Source organism: Mustela nivalis (genome assembly GCF_964662115.1).
Source record: "Mustela nivalis genome assembly, chromosome: 6".
In the NCBI taxonomy this organism is placed as follows: domain Eukaryota; kingdom Metazoa; phylum Chordata; class Mammalia; order Carnivora; family Mustelidae; genus Mustela; species Mustela nivalis.
In genome coordinates this window covers 48,816,353-48,841,913 of record NC_139025.1, presented here as the reverse complement: position 1 = coordinate 48,841,913, position 25,561 = coordinate 48,816,353, and the positions used below count along the sequence as shown (strand labels likewise).

The window sequence follows — 25,561 nt, the reverse complement described above, 5'->3', positions numbered from 1 at the left end:
CATTTTGAAAATTTTCAACTGTGAAATGATTTTACTTTACACTGCTTCTAGTAAGACATTTTATACCAAAACAATAACTGCTGCTTGCCTCTACTGAATAAACAATGGAAAGTAGGAAACTGTAACTGCTAACATTTGTAACTGCACCACCGATCTCCAGACTTCAGGAGGAATACTTTACCTTTACACTGCGAAATAAGTCTTTTTCTCTTGCTGTTGCTTCTTTGGAATGCATGAAATTATTCAAGGCTGTTTTTGCAGCTGTAAGTAGAAAACAGAGTAATCTATTTCTGTTTTGTGAAAACATGTTCAAAATCGTAATTCAAAAAAATTTTTAAATACCTTTTCCCTTTTTCTGAACTCCAGGAGTAAGTTTCACTTTGTATCTTTAAAAAGGAATTATGTGTGTTACTGAACAGAGATTACAAAACCATTCATAAGTCACTGTTGTGTCAATAGTTTTGAGTAAACTATAGATCACTTACTTATAGTTTGTCATGGTGGTGTAAGGGGCACATATTGGAATGGCAAACAGTAATACATCTTCAGGATGTGGCTGTCCAGTCAAAGAGTCAAAGAGATTTTCCTAAAAAGGGAAAACAAAAACAATTATAAAATTCTTAACCAGTCCTAAAGAAGGAAAAGTCCAATATCTCAATATATTTTTATTTTTTTCTGATAGACTTAAATCTTAAGCTCTGCTTTCTATTTCTAGGTCCAAAGAATTTAAGGCCAATGGTGTTTATATTCTTTACTACTAAAATTTTTGTCTAGCATAATGAGAAATGAGAAGAATGATTTTCAAAAATAATACCCATAAATTTGTAAATATATTTAAGGGAGAAAAAACTTGCTGGATGTTATCTGTTGCAGAAAACTACTATGGATTAAAATGATGTATAATAATGACTACAAATAGATTTAAATCCATTGCTGATACTTTGGCTACACCACCAGTTCTTGACTGGGGGGATTTTCTAGCCATTACCCCTCCCCCACCAAAACCACTTTTGCCTATTCTTACAGGCTTCTTAGAGTTGCCATTTTGTGGGCTGCCTACAAGATTAACCATATTTATTTAGCAACATGAATAAAACTTGGACAAGATGTTTGGTGCTGAAGTAGTGTTTACTGTGTGCCATGGATTTTTCTAAATGCTTTATGTATATTCTCCAAACACTCTCCTGGTAGGGACCAATCATCCCCATGCTTCAGATGAGGAAACAGAAGAACAAAAAATAATGCTTCAAGGTTGCAGTTACATGTATCAAAGTTGGGCTTCAACCCCAGAATGCTGGACTCCAGAGCCTATAACCTTGTCTTAGCCTTAGAAGTTTTAACTAATTAGAAATTGTGTATTACATATTCTGGGAACTAGACTGTAGTCTGAGTGTCATAACAGGAACCCCAACACAAAAATCATACCTCATTACCCTGTGGATCCAGATCTTGCTCTTCCTGTTCCAAACAAAATTTTAAAAGTCAGCTATAACTTAAATTGAAATTTCACATGATTATGAGGAGAAAAAAAACCAGTAATATAACAAGACTATCCCATCTAAACAATAGGTTATGGATCCCAAGCCTGAGTTCTTCAGTGTCCCAAAACTCTGTTGTGCATCTATTTCAGAGAGCAAAGCCATTCAAGGAGAAAAAACACTGTTCTCTGTAAGCTTAAAAAAAAAAAGACTTTCACATGGGGGTGCATGCTAAAATAGGGAAATTAAATTTAAAATGACAATTTTCGGGGCGCCTGGGTGGCTCAGTGGGTTGAGCTGCTGCCTTCGGCTCGGGTCATGATCTCGGGGTCCTGGGATCGAGTCCCGCATCGGGCTCTCTGCTCAGCAGGGAGCCTGCTTCCTTCTCTCTCTCTGCCTGCCTCTCAGTCTACTTGTGATCTCTCTCTGTAAAATGAATAAATAAAATCTTTAAAAAAAATAAAAATAAAAAAATAAAATAAAATGACAATTTTCAATGTTAAAGTGATAAATTACAATGACAACTAAATTTGACGTCTGCCAAAGGAAAATGGAGAATCCTGGTGAACAGAACTTTTATTTTTTATGCTCCGTTCATTAGTTCTAAGATAAATTTTTCACATATTAAGGTAAGCTTACTTTCATTTGCTCTTCTTAGATTATCTCCAGATTTCTCATGTATAATTCATAACACCTCAATATTTAGGAGTCTTCAGTTTAGAGAATAAATTACAAATATGAGAATAGTATAAAAATCTGAGGATCAAAATGAGTTGTCACATTATAAAACAGTAACACATTAAGAATCCCTGTAAGCATTATCTGCACTGAACAGAGCACACAATTCTAACCAAATCTTTAACTGCTATTAATACAAATCTCAGTGAAACCACTTTTTTTTTTCAATTGTATAACGTAATAAACCCTTTGCTCAGGATTTCAAGATACACTTAAAGCTGGGCTTGTTGTGTTCAGTTGATAGAATAATCAGGCAACCCTCTTAACTGGATAAATGTTCACTTTTCGCTGGTTTTTCCACTAGGGAACTTGAGCTGTACAGGCACTGAACATTATGTAAGATAATACAGCATTTTTCCTATAGAAAAATCTAGAGTAGTGCAAATTTACTTTCTACTCATCTTCAAGACAATCCAAATTATTTGTCTTATTGTAATTAAGTTCCCACTAGAATCAGATAAAGCCTCTCCATAAAATTTTCTAAAGGTAAAAAACTTTTTATCATATGAACATGACCATTTTTATACTTACATCTTGGAAATTTAGTCTTAGGTTATATTTCTAAGATGACCTTCATTAAGAATAAGGCTCCCACTTGTCCTGGTTTTAGCACTTACGTAAGCCTTGTGTCTTGGGAACCCTGACGTGGTTAGTGAATTAATGGAGTGAAAGCCTATATCCATATGTGTGGTGGCCCTACCTTATCATCATGTGGATCATCTACGGTCAAGTCTTGTAACTCATGAGTTGCAACGTCAAGGGATGGAGTTTCTTTCTTTATGCTGTCTGAAGCCCTTGGTCCACCTCTAGGTTTCTGGGGCTGTTTCTTCACAGGTTCATCCTTTGTTTTTCCTTTCTTCCCCTTCTTCCCTTTTTCTTCTTTGTTTGAACCTGCAGACTTCAATTTACAGAGTTAAAATAGTCAGCTTGCTCTAATAAAAAAAAAAAACCTAAAAGAAAAAAAAATAAGTTGGGGGGACGGTGCCTGGGTGGCTCAGTCAGTTAAGCATCTGCCTTCCACTCAGATCATGATCCCAGGATTCTAGAATCAAGTAATGCATTGGGCTCCCTGCTCAGTGGGGAGCTTGCTTCTCCCTCTGCTTGCTGTTCACCCTGTTTCTGTGGGCACTATGACAAATAAAAAAAACTTAAAAAAAAAAAAAAAGTCAGTATGTTCAATATTGTCAATTATTTTAACAAAAATGTACTGAATCCTAGCATAGGATAGGCAGTGGTCTGGATGCCCCTTGAAAGCAAAAGAAATGGGTAAGTGAGTGGCTCAGTTGGTTTTAAATGTCTGCCTTCGGTCAGATCATGATCCCAGCGTCCTGGGATCGAGCCCCGCATTGGGTTCCCTGCTCAGCGGGAAGTCTGCTTCTGCTTCTCCCTGACGCTTCCCTAGCTTGCACCAACCTGATCGTTCGCTCGCTCTCTTTCTCTCTCACTATCAAGTAAATGAAATCTAAAAATGAATAAAAAACAAAAAAGAAAATGGGTTTGGATGTTACTTACCCCCAGCAATTTCATGATGAGTTCACGTTCTTCTTCATCTTGGTCTTTGTATTTTTCCTTCATTTTTTTCATTTTACTCTACAAAATCAAAAGACTTTACTTGGAAAAATTCAGCAGCTAAAAAATGTCAACATGTTCATAAAGAAAAGGTGCTCTTGTCAAAACTGCTGAGAAGGTACCATTATAATAAATAATGTGGAGGCTAAAATGATGGATAAACCACGTCCTCAGCCTCAAATTACCATCTGGTAGAAGACGACACATGTAAGAGTAAGGATAAATTAATGCAACATACATTGGGAGATGGAGAGAAGTGAGTTTGGGGCAATCAGAGGGGGAGGCAAACCATGACAGACTGTGGACTCTGAGAGACAAACTGACGGTTTTGGAGGGGAGAAGGGTGTGGGGTGGGTTGAGCCTGGTGGTGGGTATTAAGGAGGGCACATATTGCATGGAGCACTGGGTGTGGTGCATGAACAATGAATTTTGGAACACTGAAAATAAAACGAAAAAGTGCTAAAAAAATTAATGCAACATATTCTAAATGAAAACATTTCTAAGGTAATTCAGAGAAAGATTTTTTTCAGCTTAAGCAAGAACTGTGGGGAAGAAATGAAAGTACAACTTGAAAGTCTGAAGTAAATTTTATAGTATCAGGGAATACAGGAAAAGCAGGATTAAAAGAGAAAGACAGGACAGTGTGGTAATAGTCAGGTCCTTGCATGTGATTGGAGCCAGGACCTACATAAAGAGGAATAAGAAACAAGGCAGCAAAGCTAAGCTGGATAAAGGCTCTTAAAACTGAATATTCTCACTAAACTGGTGATTCTTTTATGTGGCTACATAAAATTAGATCCAAATTACCTAGTAATTTTTTAAAACTATAGACCTCTAGGCCTCACCTAGATTTCTATCCTTAATAATCTTAGCTGGGGCCCAAATAACAAATTTATTAATTTTTGAAGATTTCTTTAAACAGGACACAAAGAACTCTAACTATAAAAGATTGATAATTCAGACTTCTAAAAGTCTATACTTCTAATTCTTATTCTACATAAAATGAGAGCTTCCATCTAGATGATCTTAAAGGGACACAGAACAATAAGCTCTATGTTCCTTGAATCTTACCTCTTTAATTTCCACTTAAAGGAAGTCTCATAGGATTATTTTTTTAAACTACATCTTTTGTTTCACTTAAACTTTAAAAAATTAAGAAGAACTCACAGCTTCATTTGTGAACCACAGACTCACCTTAACGTTAAGTTCACACCCCAAAGTTTTATTACCTTCTGTCCTCGTTTCATTGGCTGCACAGCTGGGACACTTTTGTTTGTGTTCTGATGAGCTTCAATGTGTAGAGTATTTTCTTTTTCTTTGTCCTTTACCTCTATCACTTCTAAATCCCCTGAGTCACTTGGAAGCTTTTTCTTCTTCATTTCCCTAAATAGAAATGGAATGGGAACATCTAATTCTTAGTGCCCTAAAATACTGCACGGGAAGGGGAACATGTACAATATATAAAAGATCGTGGCGTCTGGTTAACTTCATAACCACCAGCTGTAGTATAAAAGCAGCACAAATCAGCATATAGGAAAAGTTGAATATTCTTCTCTCATGGATTTATCATTCTTTCTGTCATCCAGGCTTCACACACTGTCACCTTGGACTTATCCTTACTCAGTAGCCTCAACACCCTTGATGGCCAGGCACTGGGATTTGTAGTTTTTGTGACAGCATGGCCTTGGCAGATCTTAGGTATTCAATAAAATATGTTGCTAGGTTAGCTGAATAAATAAATGGATAATGATACAGATTAAGGAGGAATGGGAAATCCTATTACTATGATACTTTCTCTGTGTAATCTCTATTCCCAGTGCCACTGTGCTAGCCCTAGTCTTCATCACTTCCTACCCAGGCCTTTCTCCAGCATTTCTCCCGTAAACTGTTCTGGATGAACTTCTAGATTACCTATCTCACATTCCCATTTAAAAATCTTCCAAAAGTGCTCCTCCCATCATTTTCAGGATCAAGTCTAAAAATAGGTAGCTTCTGATAATCAGTTCTCCACTTTTGATCCAAGTTCACTTTGTCAGTCTTATCATCTACCAGTTCACAAACATGAATTTTCTTCCCCTCTCACCTCAGTCTACTTACCATTTCCCCAAAGCACTATGCATATTACTTCCAAATCCCTGCCCTGCTTTGTTCATGCTAATTCTCCTTGGAATCTTTGACCTTATTATCTTCATTTACCTACATCCTGATATATCTTCATGGTATACTTCTGATGGCATTCTCAACATACCTAGACTCACAGCCGTTTCTTACTCTTGAACTACTGTATCCCTATTTGTATGGCTTTTTCTTGAATCCAGGACTCAAAAACTCCTTAAAGGCACAAACTTTATTATATTTTACCTCTTTGTATACTCAGTATCTAGCATAGTGCTGTGTCCTCAGAGAGTTCGCTGAAACTGTTTAATAACTATCTTTCTCAAGCAAAAGGGTTTATTATCCATTCCACTCTAGAGTCTCTTCAAGGACTGTGTTACTAGCTTTATATAGCCTTCTTACCCTATAGTGATTATCTCAGTTGTCCCTTTCCTTCTGCTTCTGCCTTTCTGTTTGCCTCCTGAGACCTTCTATGTTAAAAAAAAAAAAAAAAAAGTCTTCTCTATTAAATGAAACTTTCCTAATCATTTTGAAGTATTCCTGCTTATTCCTGCCAATATTATCCTAGAACCAGCCTATTTAATGCACATATTTATGTAACAAATAAATGTTACCTGACCTATCTCACTGACTGTAGCGACAGATTAGGGACCTAAAACAGAAAAACCTATTAGAGCTGAATATTAAGAACTAAACAAGTTTTATGCTAAATCTTGGTAATTTTAATAAGGGAGGTCTTTAGAACCTCTAAGTTACCTATCGTAACTGAATCATCAGTAACCAAAAATAAAAATTTACATGCTTTCCAGTTAGATAACACAAATTTGTTTACCTTCTTTCCTTGGCTGACAAATGTCTCCGACTCTGTAACTTACTGTCACTCTATTAAAACAAAACAAAAAACACAAGCAAATATAAAAAATAACATCACTGCTATTAATCTTCTAGAAAGTAAAATTAAAAATAAAAAATGATTTAATGAGAAAGACATGATATTCTTCACAAAACTTTGAAAATAGCTTACCATATTAGAAGATTCATCTTTTGAAGCCAATTTCTGAAGGGACCTATGAGAATAAGCAGAAAGAGGCATCTACTAGCCTATAAAAGGCATTCATTTACAAAGTCCGCAAACATTCCCATATCACACCCTTAATTACTGGCAATCTAAAAATCTTCACACCTGATAAAAATTTTAAGAACGATATTGCTCGTCTCACACTTTTTTTTTTTTTCCACTTTCATATAATTTTTTATTTTTTATAAACATATATTTTTATCCCCAGGGGTACAGGTCTGTGAATCACCAGGTTTACACACTTCACAGCACTCACCAAAACACATACCCTCCCCAATGTCCATAATACCACCCCCTTCTCCCAAACCCCTCCCCCCAGCAACCCTCAGTTTGTTTTGTGAGATTAAGAGTCACTTATGGTTTGTCTCCCTCCCAATCCCATCTTCTTTCATTTATTCTTCTCGTACCCACTTAAGCCCCCATGTTGCATCACCACTTCCTCATATCAGGGAGATCATATGATAGTTGTCTTTCTCCGCTTGACTTATTTCGCTAAGCGTGATACGCTCTAGTTCCATCCATGTTGTCGCAAATGGCAAGATTTCATTTCTTTTGATGGCTGCATAGTATTCCATTGTGTATATATACCACATCTTCTTGATCCATTCATCTGTGGATGGACATCTAGGTTCTTTCCATAGTTTGGCTATTGTGGACATTGCTGCTATAAACATTCGAGTACACGTGCCCCTTTGGATCACTACGTTTGTATCTTTAGGGTAAATACCCAATAGTGCAATTGCTGGGTCATAGGGCAGTTCTATTTTCAACATTTTGAGGAACCTCCATGCTGTTTTCCAGAGAGGTTGCACCAGCTTGCATTCCCACCAACAGTGTAGGAGGGTTCCCCTTTCTCCGCATCCTCGCCAGCATCTGTCATTTCCTGACTTGTTGATTTTAGCCATTCTGACTGGTGTGAGGTGATATCTCATTGTGGTTTTGATTTGTATTTCCCTGATGCCGAGTGATATGGAGCACTTTTTCATGTGTCTGTTGGCCATCTGGATGTCTTCTTTGCAGAAATGTCTGTTCATGTCCTCTGCCCATTTCTTGATTGGATTATTTGTTCTTTGGGTGTTGAGTTTGCTAAGTTCTTTATAGATTCTGGACACTAGTCCTTTATCTGATATGTCGTTTGCAAATATCTTCTCCCATTCTGTCAGTTGTCTTTTGATTTTGTTAACTGTTTCCTTTGCTGTGCAAAAGCTTTTGATCTTGATGAAATCCCAATAGTTCATTTTTGCCCTTGCTTCCCTTGCCTTTTGCGTTGTTCCTAGGAAGATGTTGCTGCGGCTGAGGTCGAAGAGGTTGCTGCCCGTGTTCTCCTCAAGGATTTTGATGGATTCCTTTCGCACATTGAGGTCCTTCATCCATTTTGAGTCTATTTTCGTGTGTGGTGTAAGGAAATGGTCCAATTTCATTTTTCTGCATGTGGCTGTCCAATTTTCCCAGCACCATTTATTGAAGAGGCTGTCTTTTTTCCATTGGACATTCTTTCCTGCTTTGTCGAAGATTAGTTGACCATAGATTTGAGGGTCTATTTCTGGGATCTCTATTCTGTGCCATTGATCTATGGGTCTGTTTTTGTGCCAGTACCATGCTGTCTTGATGATGACAGCTTTGTAATAGAGCTTGAAGTCCAGGATTGTGATGCCACCAACGTTGGCTTTCTTTTTCAATATCCCTTTAGCTATTCGAGGTCTTTTCTGGTTCCATATAAATTTTAGAATTATTTGTTCCATTTCTTTGAAAAAGATGGATGGTACTTTGATAGGAATTGCATTAAATGTGTAGATTGCTTTAGGTAACATAGACATTTCCACAATATTTATTCTTCCAATCCAGGAGCATGGAACATTTTTCCATTTCTTTGTGTCTTCCTCAATTTCTTTCATGAGTACTTTATAGTTTTCTGAGTATAGATTCTGTGTCTCTTTGGTTAGGTTTATTCCTAGGTATCTTATGGTTTTGGGTGCAATTGTAAATGGGATGGACTCCTTAATTTCCCTTTCTTCTGTCTTGCTGTTGGTGTAGAGAAATGCAACTGATTTCTGTGCATTGATTTTATATCCTGACACTTTACTGAATTCCTGTATAAGTTCTAGCAGTTTTGGAGTGGAGTCTTTTGGGTTTTCCACATATAGTATCATATCATCTGCGAAGAGTGATAATTTGACTTCTTCTTTGCCAATTTGGATGCCTTTAATTTCCTTTTGTTATCTGATTGCTGAGGCTAGGACCTCTAGTACTATGTTGAATAGCAGTGGTGATAATGGACATCCCTGCCGTGTTCCTGACCTTAGCGGAAAAGCTTTCAGTTTTTCTCCATTGAGAATGATATTTGCGGTGGGTTTTTCATAGATGGCTTTGATGATATTGAGGTATGTGCCCTCTATCCCTACACTTTGAAGAGTTTTGATCAGGAAGGGATGCTGTACTTTGTCAAATGCTTTTTCAGCATCTATTGAGAGTATCATATGGTTCTTGTTCTTACTTTTATTGATGTGTTGTATCACATTGACTGATTTGCGGATGTTGAACCAACCTTGCAGCCCTGGAATAAATCCCACTTGGTCGTGGTGAATAATCTTTTTAATGTACTGTTGAATCCTATTGGCTAGTATTTTGTTGAGTATTTTCGCATCTGTGTTCATCAAGGATATTGGTCTATAGCTCTCTTTTTTGGTGGGATCCTTGCCTGGTTTTGGGATCAAGGTGATGCTGGCCTCATAAAATGAGTTTGGAAGTTTTCCTTCCATTTCTATTTTTTGGAACAGTTTCAGGAGAATAGGAATTAGTTCTTCTTTAAATGTTTGGTAGAATTCCCCCGGGAAGCCGTCTGGCCCTGGGCTTTTGTTTGTTTGGAGATTTTTAATGACTGTTTCAATCTCCTTACTGGTTATGGGTCTGTTCAGGCTTTCTATTTCTTCCTGGTTCAGTTGTGGTAGTTTATATGTTTCTAGGAATGCATCCATTTCTTCGAGATTGTCAAATTTATTGCCGTAGAGTTGCTTATAGTATGTTCTGATAATTGTTTGTATTTCTTTGGTGTTAGTTGTGATCTCTCCTCTTTCATTCATGATTTTATTTATTTGGGTCCTTTCTCTTTTCTTTTTGATAAGTCGGGCCAGGGGTTTATCAATTTTATTAATTCTTTCAAAGAACCAGCTCCTACTTTCGTTGATTTGTTCTATTGTTTTTTTGGTTTCTATTTCATTGATTTCTGCTCTGATCTTTATGATTTCTCTTCTCCTGCTAGGCTTAGGGTTTCTTTCTTGTTCTTTTTCCAGCTCCTTTAGGTGTAGGGTTAGATTGTGTACCTGAGACCTTTCTTGTTTCTTGAGAAAGGCTTGTACCGCTATATATTTTCCTCTCAGGACTGCCTTTGTTGTGTCCCACAGATTTTGAACCATTGTATTTTCGTTATCATTTGTTTCCATGATTTTTTTCAATTCTTCTTTAATTTCCCGGTTGACCCATTCATTCTTTAGAAGGATGCTGTTTAGTCTCCATGTATTTTGGTTCTTTACAAACTTCCTTTTGTGGTTGAGTTCTAGCTTTAGAGCATTGTGGTCTGAAAATATGCAGGGAATGATCCCAATCTTTTGATACCAGTTGAGTCCTGATTTAGGACCAAGGATGTGATCTATTCTGGAGAATGTTCCATGTGCACTAGAGAAGAATGTGTATTCTGTTGCTTTGGGATGAAATGTTCTGAATATATCTGTGATGTCCATCTGGTCCAGTGTGGGGCATAGATATTTAAAATTGTTAAATCTTCTTGTTGGACAGACCCTTTGAGTATGATATAGTGTCCTTCCTCATCTCTTATTATAGTTTTTGGCTTAAAATCTAATTGATCTGATATAAGGATTGCCACTCCTGCTTTCTTCTGATGTCCATTAGCATGGTAAATTCTTTTCCACCCCCTCACTTTAAATCTGGAGGTGTCTTCGGGCTTAAAATGTGTTTCTTGGAGGCAACATATAGATGGGTTTTGTTTTTTTATCCATTCTGATACCCTGTGTCTTTTGACAGGGGCATTTAGCCCATTAACATTCAGGGTAACTATTGAGAGATATGAATTTAGGGCCATTGTATTGCCTGTAAGGTGGCTGTTACTGTATATGGTCTCTGTTCCTTTCTGATCTACCACTTGTAGGATCTCTCTTTGTTTAGAGGACCCCTTTCAAGATTTCCTGTAGAGCTGGTTTGGTGTTTGCAAATTCTTTCAGTTGTTGTTTTTCCTGGAAGCTTTTAATCTCTCCTTCTATTTTCAATGATAGCCTAGCTGGATATAGTATTCTGGGCTGCATGTTTTTCTCATTTAGTGCTCTGAAAATATCATGCCAGCTCTTTCTGGCCTGCCAGGTCTCTGTGGATAAGTCAGCTGCCAATCTAATATTTTTACCATTGTATGTTACAGACTTCTTTTCCCGGGCTGCTTTCAGGATTTTCTCTTTGTCACTGAGACTTGTAAATTTTACTATTAGGTGACGGGGTGTGGGCCTATTCTTATTGATTTTGAGGGGCGTTCTCTGAACCTCCTGAATTTTGATGCTCGTTCCCTTTGCCATATTGGGGAAATTCTCCCCAATAATTCTCTCTAGTATACCTTCTGCTCCCCTCTCTCTTTCTTCTTCTTCTGGAATCCCAATTATTCTAATGTTGTTTCGTCTTATGGTGTCACTTATCTCTCGAATTCTCCCCTCGTGGTCCAGTAGCTGTTTGTCCCTCTTTTGCTCAGCTTCTTTATTCTCTGTCATTTGGTCTTCTATATCACTAATTCTTTCTTCTGCCTCATTTATCCTAGCAGTGAGAGCCTCCATTTTTGATTGCACCTCATTAATAGCTTTTTTTATTTCAACTTGGTTAGATTTTAGTTCTTTTATTTCTCCAGAAAGGGCTTTTATATCTCTCGAGAGGGTTTCTCTAATATCTTCCATGCCTTTTTCGAGCCCGGTTAGAACCTTGAGAATTGTCATTCTGAACTCTAGGTCTGACATATTACCAATGTCTGTATTGATTAGGTCCCTAGCCTTCGGTACTGCCTCTTGTTCTTTTTTTTGTGTTGAATTTTTCCGTCTTGTCATTTTGTCCAGATAAGAGTATATGAAGGGGCAAGTAAAATACTAAAAGGGTGGCAACAACCCCAGGAAAATATGCTTTAACCAAATTAGAATAGATCCAAAATCGTGAGGGGGGAGAAAGGGGATAAAAAGTGGTTCAAAAAGGAAACAATAAAAAAAAAAGAAAAAAGAGAAAAAAAAAAAAAAGAATTTTTTTTAAAAAAGAAAACACCTAAGAAAAATATAAAAAAGAAAAAAAATATATGTATTAGATAAACTAGTAAAAAATCGTTAAAAAAGAAAAAGGTAACAGTTAAAAAAAAAATTTTACCCGAAGGCAAAAAAAAAAAAAAAAAGAAAAAGAAAAAAATTAAATTAAATTAACCGCAAGACTAAAAAAAAATCACAGGGAAAAAGCCATGAGTTCCGTGCTTTGCTTTCTCCTCCTCTGGAATTCTGCTGCTCTCCTTGGTATTGAAACCGCACTCTTTGGTAGGTGAACTTGGTCTCGGCTGGATTTCTTGTTGATCTTCTGGGGGAGGGGCCTGTTGTAGTGATTCTCAAGTGTCTTTGCCCCATGCGGAATTGCACCGCCCTTACCCGGGGCCGGGGTGAGTAATCCGCTCGGGTTTGCTTTCAGGAGCTTTTGTTCCCTGAGCGCTTTCCGTAGAGTTCCGGAGGACGGGAATACAAATGGCGGCCTCCTGGTCTCCGGCCCGGAGGAGCCGAGAGCCCAGGGCCGCACTCTTCAGTGCGCGCCCAGAGAACCGCGCTCAGTTACTCCCGTCTGCCTGACCTCCGGCCGTGCTCCGAGCTCACCGAGCCTGCGACCGGTTCAAGGTCACCCCGAGCTGCGAGCTTACTGTCGGCTCTGTCTCCTCAGCCGGCTTTCCCGTTCCAATACCCGGAAGCTCTGCGACACTCAGACACCCCCGATCCTTCTGTGACCCTGCGGGACCTGAGGCCACGCTGACCCCGTGTAGGCTTTGCCCCGGGTAGCCTCTGGAGCGATGTCCCTCAGCGGAACAGACTTTTAAAAGTCCTGATTTTGTGCGCGGTTGCTCCGCCGCTTGCCTGGAGCCGGCCCCTCCCCCCAGGGTCTATCTTCCCGTCGCTTTGGATTCACTTCTCCGCCGGTCCTACCTTTCAGAAAGTGGTTGTTTTTCTGTTTCCAGAATTGCTGTTCTTCTTCTCTTCGATCTGCCGATGGATTTGCAGGTGTTTGCAATCTTTAGATAAGCTATCTAGCTGATCTCCGGCTAGCTGAAGTAGTCTCGGCCTGCTACTTCTCCGCCATCTTGACTCCTCCCTCGTCTCACACTTTTAAATAAATTCTTAAATAGCGGACATGTATTGAACACTTACAACGTGCCAGGCACTGCCCAATGCTTTATATAATCTTCACCAAAACCCTATGGGGGGTCAGTAATATGCCATTTTCACAGAGAAAGAAACTGAAGCTCAGACACAAAGTAACTTGCTCAGGCACATACCCTAAGACTCAATTCTGGCCCGATTCCTAAGCTCTTCTTAACTATCTTAGTGATAAAGCTTGTAAAACAATGATATTCTTTACTTGGTGATCAGTAAGACTTTAAAGATTAAAATGCTTCAAAATTTTTTATGGAATTTCCTTACATTATCAGCATTTATACTCATATACTTGTTTCTATTTTGACCTACTTTGGCCACTTTTACATTTACTGTATTTTTCTACCTGGGTCCTGGAAATTTCTTTAGTGAAATCTATCCCCCAATCAAATGGTAAGACTATAGGACAATAGAAGGTAAAAGTACTAAAGTCAACCTTGGTATTGTTTTAGAAGGATTATTTCTTCTATCATTGCCAGCTATAAAATAACCGTTTTTAATTACCTTTGGGATTGAAGGTGGGACAAGTCAATGGTAGTATCAGGATAATTTAATGTCTCTTCCTCTTCATCCTTCATTTCACCAACAGGTTCCTGATCTTTTGCTATATCTTCAGATTCTCCTTCATCTTCAGAGCTTTCTTCCTGAATTAGTTCATCATTTAGCTCATCCCCACCACTCTGAATAGTGATATCCTCTTGGTCAACCTGAGTCATAAGTTCCACTTCCACAGGAGTTTCGTGTGATTCCTCTTTATCTTCTTCACTGCTACTGTCACCTCCATCTGCAGAGTTATCGTAAACAAAGTCAGAGTGATACCAACATAACAAAGCTAGGTGATTACCTTAAAACTTAAAACTTCAAAAAGGCATTCTGTTGACTCCGTTTCTCCAAAAGATCAAAAAAAAAAAAAAAAAAAAAAAAGCCTGATCATCCCTAAAGGACAGTCAGACAAAAGGATACTCTTGTATCACGAACTGGTTGGAATAAATGCTCTCCAAGACACTTTATAAATTTCTTGGACATTGCAACCATTTCTACAATGAAAACTTTAACTTTTCTTGGTTAGGTATTTCCAAAAAAGGAAGACAAGAGAAGTAATTCTGTAAGTTCTGCTGCTGTTACTGTAACTTGCACATGAGAAGTGAAATGAAACAATACATGTAATACAACTGGCACACAGAAGGTGGTCACACTTTCGCAAAAGAAACACCGTTTAGTAGTAAAATATTCTTTAGTTGCTTCCCCTATAAAAGGAGATGCCATCACCATCTGACAAAGATGGTTCTGAGAATTCCATTAAAAAATAATGTAAATAGAGAACTTTGTACAGTGTCAGGAACATGGTGAAAATTTTAAAAAATCTTGTAATGCAACAGTAGTTATAAATGAAACAATGCAATATTAGTCCTAAAAAGGAATAACCCTAGGAGAATAACTGTAAAAATAATAGAGGGGGTATGTTCCCTCGTTCTTTTAGGTAGGTGAGTAAATTCATTCCAGCAACCACAGCTTGAAGCCAATGTATTATTAAATCAAGCCAAATTCTCATGTGAGAAATTACACTTGTTATAAACTCATCTTTGTATCACTTCTGATACTTAAATCCAAAAGTAAATGCTCATTTGTAAGTAACTGAGCTCTATCTCTGCTGAACACATTTATGTTTGACCCATTAAATACTAAAGTTTTACTTCATATATTTACATTTGTTACAGATCTAATTAAATACTTCATAGTTCACTAGAACAAGTATATTTAACATTTCCAAAAACAAAATTCAGTAAAATTGAACAGCAAGTTGTATTTTGACATTTCAATGATCCCAAAGTCAATATGATCTTCTAAGATCTTAGAAGATAAACTAGACAACAGGGAGCACTATAAACTACTTCATTAAAATCTGTAAACTACCTAGTTGATCCATGTCTTCCGATATGAGTTCACTTGCACAACTTGCCAGTGTTTCCATGTCTTCATCCTGCACTCTGACTTTTCGTTCACCTCGATGTCTCCAAACACAAGACTCATCTACCTATGGAAATAGTTCTTTTTCACTGACAGAACTTTAGGTAAGACTCATGAAAATCAGAAAAAAAAAAAAATAACAAAGAAACTAAGGAATACCTTAAAGAGGAAACTAAACCCCATCATTAGATATGAGGGAGGAAGGAAATTCTTTTTTCCTATAAAAGACAATAAACATAAATGTTAAAAATCCTTTTTTCCATTTTATGTTTGCAAATCACCTGACACTGGTGATGATATTTAATTTGTATTGTATCTGTCATGAAGGAACATTTTGCATTCACAGAATTTGGTATTATGTATAGGAATAAGAATTAAGAAAGAAAAAATATGAATACTTGCTCTCATCTTTGAGTTAGTCAAGCCCTGAATGATGTTTTTAGAAAAAAGGTCATGCTATACATTTTTACCCTTATAACTTTATGTGAAAGCACATTCTCATCAAGAAAAGTACATATGAAGATAACATGACAAACGCTAAATTTGCCACAGCAAGCACAAAATATTCCTTATTTCATAACAAATTTCATATATGAAATAACGATATTTCATATATGAAATCAGAATAGTCTGTTTTGAAAATATTATTAGCAATGGTCCTCAAACCATCTCCATAATCCACCAACAAGTCATTACCTCTTATCATGAAGCTTCCTGTTGTCAAATATTCTCCAGTTGGTGCTGTTTTAGACACCTGAGGAACACATTATACTGTTGTCATAAGAAATATATTTTTAAAATTTTCACTCAATAACGTCATAGACAAGTAAACAGCACTGTCTCCTAAAAAGTTTATAATTTAGTATAAAAATTCTCAATGCTAAATATCTCTTCAAGGCAGATATACCTTTGGCAGTAACAGAAAAGAAATAATGAAGGATACACTACACCAATAATTTTCAAATGCCATGGGTTAGAGTCAGACCTTGTCCACATGTTTCCTCTAGTTTGAGATATAATGAGAAAAATAAGGACAGTTTAATAAGCTTATATCATAAAGCTATATTTACTAAAACTGTATTTATTTATTTTTTAAAGATTTTATTTATTTATTTGACAGAGAGAGAGATCACAAGTAGGCAGAGAGGCAGGCAGAGAGAGAGGAGGAAGCAGGCTCCCCGCTGAGCAGAAAGCCCGACACGGGGCTCGATCCCAGGACCCCAGGATCATGACCTGAGTGGAAGGCAGAGGCTTTAACGCACTGAGCCACCCAGGCGCCCCTAAAACTGTATTTATTAAATAAAATCCTTTCCTGAGGTACTGTTGTTGGGGTACTTAAATAACCTTTCATTTTAGGAAATATAGATGAGAGTAGATTTTTTAAAAAATATATTCTAATTTGGCAAAATGAGATAATTGCACAATATTTTAAAATTTTCACATTATCAGGGCGCCTGGGTGGCTCAGTCAGTTAAGCGTCTGCCTTTGGCTCAGGTCATAATTCCACGGTCCTGGAATTGAGCCCCACACTGGGCTCCCTGCTCAGTGGGGAGCCTGCCACTCCCCCTGCTTGTGCATGCTCTATGTGTCAAATAAATAAAATCTTTAAAAAATAAAAAAATGAAATTTTATATTATCTGTGAAACCCCCAGATCTGAGAGTATCTTTGTCATAAATACTGGAGGGGTTAAAAGCACACTAATTTCAACCTTAAAAAACCAGTTCAAAGGCACTTTGGTGGCTCAGTCATTAAGTATCTGCCTTCAGCTCAGGTCATGATCCCAGAGTCCTAGGATCAAGACCCACATCAGGCTCCCTGCTCAGCAAGAAGCCTGCTTCTCCCTCTCCCACTCCCCCTGCTTGTGTTCCCTCTCTTGCTCTTTGTCACATAAATAAAATCTTTTCAAAAATTCAATAAAACAATTAAAACCACTTATAGCAGTACTGAGGCAGAAAATATCATCTCAGAAGTGATACTAATTTCCTGAAAACACAGTATCACAGCACAGCAGACAATAATGAATATAAATAGATGTAAAATGAAACTATGGGAGGATAATAATACTGAATTCTTTATCTTACTGCATAGCTTTAGGACCTTGTAAAAGTACATTGTTATCAACTTTAATTATTGAAAATGTGAAACAGTGATGTGAAGTCAAATATGGAGTTAAAGTATCATCAAATAAAATGGCATTTAAGAAGGAGAATAACTAAAACACCAGATATAGCTATTTTTTGGGAAGGGCAAAGAGAGATCAAAAAATTCCAACAAAGATGAAGAGCAGAAAGATCTTTTAGGTCAGTACGCCAGTCATAACTGAAACACTAATCATATCTGTGTAACTGCATGATCATTCGCTCTCTTCATTTAGGTGTCTTCTCACATCTTACTTTTCCCTGATGCTTCATTCAAAATGGTAGCCCTTATCACTCTCTACTGCCTACTCAGCTTTAAGAAAAAATTTTCACAGCATTTGTTACCAGACATTGTTTATGTATTCTTCCCCAGCACCAAAATGTCAGTTGTTCACAAAATCACCTGTTCATGTCTATACCCTCAAAATTTGGTACACAATAGCTTTTTTATTTCTTGTATTTTGGGGGCCCAATGTGGCCCAGGAAATGCCCAGGACCCTGAGATCAAGACCTGGGCTGAGATCAAGAGTCAGATGCTTAACCTACTAAGCCACCCACGTGTCCTGGTACACAGTAGCTCTTAATAAATTAAGAAAAAGGACCACAGCCCTTATTACCTGATGATGGTACACCCACCAAGCACTAGTGATCACTCGTGCATCCCAAGCAGCGCTGTAGCAAAGTGCCATTGTGCCTGCTTCAGTCAAGGTCCGAGGGGGAATTGGTTCTCCTGTAGAAACAACACTGCAATGCTTCAGTACCCACATACAGACTTTATACACAGCAACATATGAAAATTACATGCAGCATGACAGATCTGATTCTCTTACATCTTAAATAATGATACATTTAAATTTCAATATTACATGAAGTTACTGTTTTTTATTAACAATGTATTTACAGTATCACTCACCATCAGGGAAATGCAAATCAAAACCATAAGTTATTATCATTTTACACCTGTTAGGATGGCTAAAATAAAAAAACACAAGAAACAACAAGTTTTGGCGAAGACATGGAGAAAAAGGAACCCTTGTGCACTGTTGGTGGAATACAAACTGGGGCAGCCACCATGGAGAACAGTATGGAGGTCCCTCAAAAAACTAAAAATAGAACTACGCTATGATCTAGGAATCACACTACTGGGTATTTACCCAAAGGATATGAAGACACTAATTTGGAGGGATATATGCACCCCATGTTTCTGCAGCATTACTTACAACAGTCAAATTATAGAAACAGCCCAAGCATCTGTCAAAAGATGAATGGATAAAGAGTCCACACAGTGGAAATTATTCAACCATGAAAAAGAATGAAATCTTACCATTTGCAACAACAGCATGGATGGATCTAAAAAATGTAATGCTAAGAAAAATAAGCCAGAGAAAGACAAATACCATCTGATCTCACTCATATGTGGAATTTAAGAAACAAAACAAACAAACAAAAAAAGAGACAAACCAAAAAACAGACTCTTAACTAGAGAACAAACATGATTATCAGAGGGGAGTTGGGTAGGTGGATGGGTGAAAAAGGTGAAGAGGATTAAGAATACACTTATCTTACTGAGCACTAATGAGTAATACACAGAATTGTTGAATCACTAATTGTACACCTGAAACTTACATAACACTCTATGTTAGCTATAATGGTATTAAAGTAAGATAAAAAATAAATAACAACAAAAACATAGTTACAAAGCAGGCTTTCAATTGTTCTAACATATCAGAGAAGAAATGCCCTCTCACTTATACTAATAACTCCAATTTCATTCCAGATAGAATTCAGAAGTCTATTCAAAGTCTGAAGACTTCCAGAATTTCTACAAATCACCTAAATCATCAAAATGAAAAGCATATTAATAATATATCCCTACAGTTAATTTCAAATATCTTTTAATGGGATATCATTCACATACCATATTTGCCTTTTTAAAGTATATAATCCAGTGGATTTTTGTATATTCATAAACCTATATAACCATTACCACTAATTCCAGAACACTTTCATCATCCCCAAGGAAATCCTATATCCATTAATAGTCATTCTCCACTTTCCCAGCCCCTGACAATCACAAATATACTCTGTCTCTATGGATTTGCTTATTTTGGAATTTCATGTTGATGGAATCAAATGTGTCTGGCTTCTTTCACTTAGCATCATGTGTTCAAGGTTCTTCCTTGTTAATTACCAGTGTCTCTTTAAGACTGAATAATATTCCATTATATCAATATACTACATCTTGATTAGTCATCAACTGATGAACACGTAGGTTGTTTCCATTTTGTGGCTATTATAAATAATGCTGTGAAGTATATCTGCAAACAAATTTAGTATGGTCATGTCCGTCCACAGACCTAGGAGTGGAACTGCTAGGTCACATGGTAAATTTGATGTTCGATGTTTTGAGGAACCACCAAACTCTATTCTATAGCAGCTGCATCATGTTCCATTCCCACCAGCAGCATATAAGCGTTCCAATCTCTATATCCTCACCAACACTTGTTTTGCCCATTTTTTCATTGTAACTATTCTACTGGGTGTGAAGTGGTATCTCAGTGTGGTTTTTATTTGCATTTCCCTAATGATGAACGATGCCAAAGCTCTTATCATGTGCCTGTTAGCCATTCTTATATCTTTGGAGAAATAACCTATTTGGATGCTTTGTCATTTTTGAATTGTTTTTGTTCTTTTTTTTTTTTTTTTTTCCTTTCTAGTGTTGAGACTTAAGAGTTCTTTGGATACTGGTTCTTTACCGGATTAATGACTTGCCAATATTTTCTCTCATTCTGTTGGTTGTCTTTTTATTTTCTTGATAGTGTCCTTTGAACTAAGGTGTTTCAGTCCAATTTACCTGTTTGTTGCTTATGCTTTTGATGTCTTATCTAAGAAATGACTTTCTGATTCACTATGAAATTTATGCCTCATTTTCTTCTAACAGTTTTACAGTTTTAGCTTTTAGGTTTAGGTTTTTGATGTATTTAAGTTAATTTTTATAAATGATGTAAAGCAGTGATCTAAGTTTTATTCTTCTGTATATGGATATTAACTGACCAACCACCATTTGTTGACAAGATTACTCTATCCCCACTGAAGGCTTTCATACACTTGTCCAAAGTCAATGGACTATAAATGAGGAATCTCAATTCTCTTCAGTGATCTATTTGTCCATCCTCATACCAATACTTCACTATCTGTATTACTGTTGCTTTGTAGGAGGTTTTGAAATCAGGAAGTGGGAGTCTTCCAATTTTGTTCTTCATTTTTAGAAATGATTTGGCTGACCTGGGTCCTTTGCATTTCTGTGTGAGTTTTAGAATCAACTTATCCATCTCTGCAAAAAAAAAGTCAGCTGGAATTCTGAGGCATTACATCAGATCTATAGATTAATATGCAAAGTACTGTCATCAGAAAACATTAGGACTTCCAATCCATACACTAGAAGTTTTTCCATTTATTTGTCTTCTTTAATTTCTTTCAATGATGTTTTATAGTTTGGGGTGTATGTCTTATATTTCTTTTTGGTAAATTTATTAAATATTTTATTCTTTTTAATGCTATTATAAATGAATGTTTTATTAATTTACTTTAGTACTGTTCACTGCAAGTATATAAAAATACAACTGACTTGAGGTGCCTATGTGGCTCAGTTGGTTAAACATCTGACTCTTGGTTCAGTTCAAGTCTTGATCTTACACTGGTTGTGAGATGGAGCCCAGCTCAGGCTTACATAACACTCTATGTGTTATGAGTTGGTTTGGAGATTCTCTTTCTCTGCCTGTCCCCCAACTCATGTGTGTGCAATCTCTCTCAAATAAATAAATTTAAAAAAAAAGAAAAAAAGAAATACAAGTGTTTTATATATAATGACCTAGTATTCCAAACATTCTAAACTTGTTTACTAATTAATAATCTTTGGTGGATTCCTTAAGGTTTTAAATATATACGATCATGCCATCTCTAAACAGGAACAGCTTTACTTGTTCTTTACCAATGTGGATATTTTTTATTTCTTTTTATTACCTAAGGGCCTACTTAAAACCTCCATACAAGGTTGAATAGAAATGACAAGAACAGACATTTTTATCTTTTTCCTGATCTTAAGGGAAAAGTTTTCAGTCTTTCACCATTAAGTCTGATGTTAGCGGTGGGTTTTTTATAAATGTTCTTTTGTTTTGTTTTGATAAATGTTCTTTACCAAGCTAAGGAAGCTCCCTTCTGTTAAGTTTGCTGAGTGTTTTCTATCACAAAGGGGTGTTGCATTATTGCCAAAGGCTTTTCTTGCATAGATTGAGATGATCATGTGCTTCTTGTCCTTTACTCTATTAACACTGTACTGTATCAATTTTCATACATTAAACCAACCTTGCATTCCTGGGATAAATCCCACTTGGTCATGGAGTACAATCCTTTTAATATGCTATTGAATTCGGCTTTCTAGTATTTCGTTGAAGATTTTTTTGTCTATTCATAAGCAATACTAGTCTATTAATTTTCAATTCTTGTGATGTCTTTGTCTGGTTTTGTTATTAGGCTAATCCTTTATAGCATGAGTTAGGAACTTTTCCCATCTCTTCAATTTTTTTTGGAAGTTTGTAAAAGATTTGTATTCAATCTTCTTTAAAAGTTTGGCAGAATTCACTAGTGAAGCTACCTGGGCCTAGAATTTTCTTTGTGAGCACTTTTTTTGTTTGGGGTCTTTTTTTTTTTTTTTTAAGATTTTATTCATTTATTTGATAGACAGAACACAAGCAGGGGGAGCAGCAGGCGGAGGGAGAGGGAGAAGCAGGACTCTGGGATCATGATCTGAGATGAATGCAGACACTTAACTCACTGAACCACCCAGGCACCCCTAGGATTTTGTTTTTGCTTTTTTAGTTTTTGGGGTTTTTTTAAGTTTATTTTTTTAATTATTACAGATTTTATTTATTTATTTGACAGAGAGAGATCACAAGTAGGCAGAGAGGCAGGCAGAGAGAGGGTGGGGGGAAGCAGGCTCTCTGCTGAGCAGAGAGCCGAATGCAGGGCTCAGTCCCAGCAACCTGAGATCATGACCTGAGCCAAAGGCAGAGGCTTAGCCCACTGAGCCACCCAGGCACCCCACTGTTGTTGTTGTTGTTGTTGTTTTTAAATTACTATTTCAGTCTCTTGTTATAGGTTTGTTTTCATTTTCTAGTTCTCCTTGAGTCAGTTTTTGGTAGTCTGTGTCTTTCTAGGAACGAGCCGGTCTCATTTAGATCATTTAATTTGTTGCTATACAATTGTATGTAGCATGCCCTCACAATCTTTTTTCCCCTCAGCAAATGCAGCTTCCAAAGGTATTTAATACATGTTCCAGATATAGACTATAGATCTAATTTTTATCACAGTGAAAAGTTCCTTCTTTGGTTCAAGAAGCCACTTATGAGAAAACAGAGTTCTGCTGTCTTACTACACATCTACCACATGGAATACCATACAAGTATTTCTAAAATGGTGTTTTCTAAGAGGAAGCTAGTGAATTTTTAAAAAATCCTTTTCATTTCTGTAAAGTTGGTATTAATATTCCCCTTTGTGTTCCTAATGTTAGGAATTTGAATATTCTCTCTTTTTTTTTTTTTGGTCAGTCCAGCTAAAGTTTTATTAATTTTGTTGACATTTTTCAAAGAACCAACTTTGGTTTCACTGATTTTATCTACTGTTCTTCTATTCTGTTTCACTTATTTCTGCTCTAAACTTTTTTTTTTTAAATTTTTTTTATTTGACACAGAGAGATCACAAGTAGGCAGAGAATGAGGGGGGAGCAGGCTCACCACTGAGCAGAGCCCGATATGGGGCTCAATCCCAGGATCCCAAGATCACGACCCAAGCGAAAGGCAGAGGCTTAACCCACGGAACCACCCAGGCACCCCATTTCTGCTCTAAACTTTATTAGTTCTTTTCCTTACTATGGATTATTTGCTTTTCTTTTTCTAGAGCTTATGTATACATTGTCATTTCTTAGAGCTTTTCTTTTTTAAATATAAACATTATAGCTATAAACTTCTCAGTAAGCACTGTTTAAGCTGCAACTCATATCATTTTGATAAATTGTGTTTCATTTCAGTCATCTCAAAGTATTTTCTAACACTCCCTATCATTTTCTCTTTGACATTGGTTACTTCTGAATGTGTTTAATTTCCACACATTTGTGAATTTTTGAAATTTTCTAAATTCACTCCATTATGGTCAGAAAGATTACTCTGTATGATTTCAGTAGCTCTAAAGACTTGTCTTATAGACTATTACATGATCTAACCTAGAGCACATACCAGATGCACTTGAGCAGTCTACTGTTATTAGGTGAGGATACCAGATATATGTGTTAGGTCTAGTTAACTTACAGTATTGTCAGAATCTTCTATTTCCTTGTTGATCTTACACCTAGCTATTCTCCCCATGACTGAAAGTTAGGTATTAAAGTCCTGAATTATTACTGTTAATCTATTCAACAGTTAATACTGTTGATCTACTATTGATTCGATTCTATCAGATTTTGCTTCATGGCTAATTCTAGGGCTCTGCTGTTGGGTGCATAAATGTTTATAATAGTTATGTCTTAGTGACTGGGACGCCTGAGTGGCTCAGTTGGTTGGGTGTCTGTCTTTGGCTCAGGTCATGATCCCAGGTCCTGGGACTAAGTCCTGCATCGGGCTCCTTGCTCAGCAGGGAGACTGTTTCTCCCTCTGCCTGCTACTACCCCTGCTTGTGTTGTGTGTGTTTCCCTCTCTTACTCTCTGACAAATAAATAAATAATAAAAAAACCTTAAAATATATATAATAGTTATATCTTATTGATGAATTGACACTTTTATCATTATAAAGTGTCCTTTAAAATAACAATTAACAATTTTTGTCTTATAGTAAAAAGTTTTTAAATAAAGAAATTAAAGTTCTGAATAAAGAGAAATACATTACCTGTTGGATTCTTAATTACACAGCTAGTAGCTCCATGAAGATCGGCATGTACATAAATGTCCCCTTAAAAACAAATGAGAAATAATACTTTAAGTCCTGTTCCTTTTTTTTTTTAATGGGTTTAATGGATTCAAAATCCAAAGGGTATAAGAGGGCCTATAAAGAAAAGTTCATTTCCCACCCCTAAGAGAGCTCTCACAGGCTTCCTTATAGGAAAGCAATGCTAATATGATAGATTACAAAAATGGTCAGTTCCTCTCTCCTCTGCTATCCATACCTCTTTGCTCTGTGACCCTGAAGCTTCTCTTCAAGAGGTGGAGTCACTTCCCCATCCCTTGTGTCTGGGTCTGTCCCATGATCTGCCTTGGCGGAATGTGGCCTTGGGACCAAGTGCCAATTCTCAGCCTAGCACTTAATAGTCCTTGTGTGTTTCCTATTTTTCTCACAAACTTGCTGAGTTACCATGTAAGCCAATCTAGACTAGAGGGTGAGAGACACATGGAGATGAGTTATCTTAGCAAATGTAAAGGTCCTGAGGACCATGGATGTTTGACATATATGAAGAGGAGTCAGAAGGCCAGACCACTAAGGCCAGAGTGGTAAGAAATGAGGCTGGAGAAGAAGCCAGAAGGTTTGTAAGCCACAATGATGGTTTCAAGTTATATTCTAAGTATTTGATACCAATGAATAACCAAATGAACAAACAAATGCAAAAGTCAGATCTTTCCTCTTTTTTTAAGGGAAAAAGAAAGTGCACAGTTCCTAAAAGGTAAAATGAGCAGCCACTGTTTGCCATGACAGTTTGTCTGGGATTTGAAATTCAAAGAGGAAAACTCATAGTGCTCCAAGAAAGGCTCAGCTCCCAATTAATAGAGCTACAGAAAACAAGAGACCATGTAATCACCTGATCCCTGTTTCTTCCGTTTCTGGTTTGGGATCTTCAGTAGACATCGAATTAGTTCTGATTTCAGACACCCCACACTGAGGGTTCAACCACAGTGAGGTGGTGGTTATCAGCCAACAAAAATAAATGAGAAGCCTTACACTACAGGGCTTAAGTCCTGTTTCTAAATGTGAAAAAAAAAAAGTCAAGAACTTCA

The 25,561-nt window shown here is 36.9% G+C and overlaps 1 protein-coding gene across 1 annotated transcript in view; it reads right to left on the bottom strand.

Moving 5' to 3' along the window:
- NEMF (nuclear export mediator factor) overlaps positions 1 to 25,561 on the bottom strand; it is a 58,999-nt gene that overhangs the window by 2,435 nt on the left and 31,003 nt on the right. The window contains exons 18-32 of the mRNA XM_082735207.1: positions 24,462 to 24,524; positions 18,143 to 18,255; positions 16,083 to 16,140; positions 15,546 to 15,604; positions 15,333 to 15,453; positions 13,923 to 14,202; positions 6,925 to 6,967; positions 6,733 to 6,782; positions 5,015 to 5,168; positions 3,729 to 3,806; positions 2,917 to 3,114; positions 1,426 to 1,458; positions 486 to 586; positions 343 to 386; positions 182 to 261 (exon numbers count right to left, since the gene is read on the bottom strand). Coding sequence (XP_082591333.1) covers positions 182 to 261; positions 343 to 386; positions 486 to 586; positions 1,426 to 1,458; positions 2,917 to 3,114; positions 3,729 to 3,806; positions 5,015 to 5,168; positions 6,733 to 6,782; positions 6,925 to 6,967; positions 13,923 to 14,202; positions 15,333 to 15,453; positions 15,546 to 15,604; positions 16,083 to 16,140; positions 18,143 to 18,255; positions 24,462 to 24,524 — 1,475 coding nt within the window. The remainder of the gene's footprint in view (positions 1 to 181; positions 262 to 342; positions 387 to 485; positions 587 to 1,425; positions 1,459 to 2,916; positions 3,115 to 3,728; positions 3,807 to 5,014; positions 5,169 to 6,732; positions 6,783 to 6,924; positions 6,968 to 13,922; positions 14,203 to 15,332; positions 15,454 to 15,545; positions 15,605 to 16,082; positions 16,141 to 18,142; positions 18,256 to 24,461; positions 24,525 to 25,561) is intronic.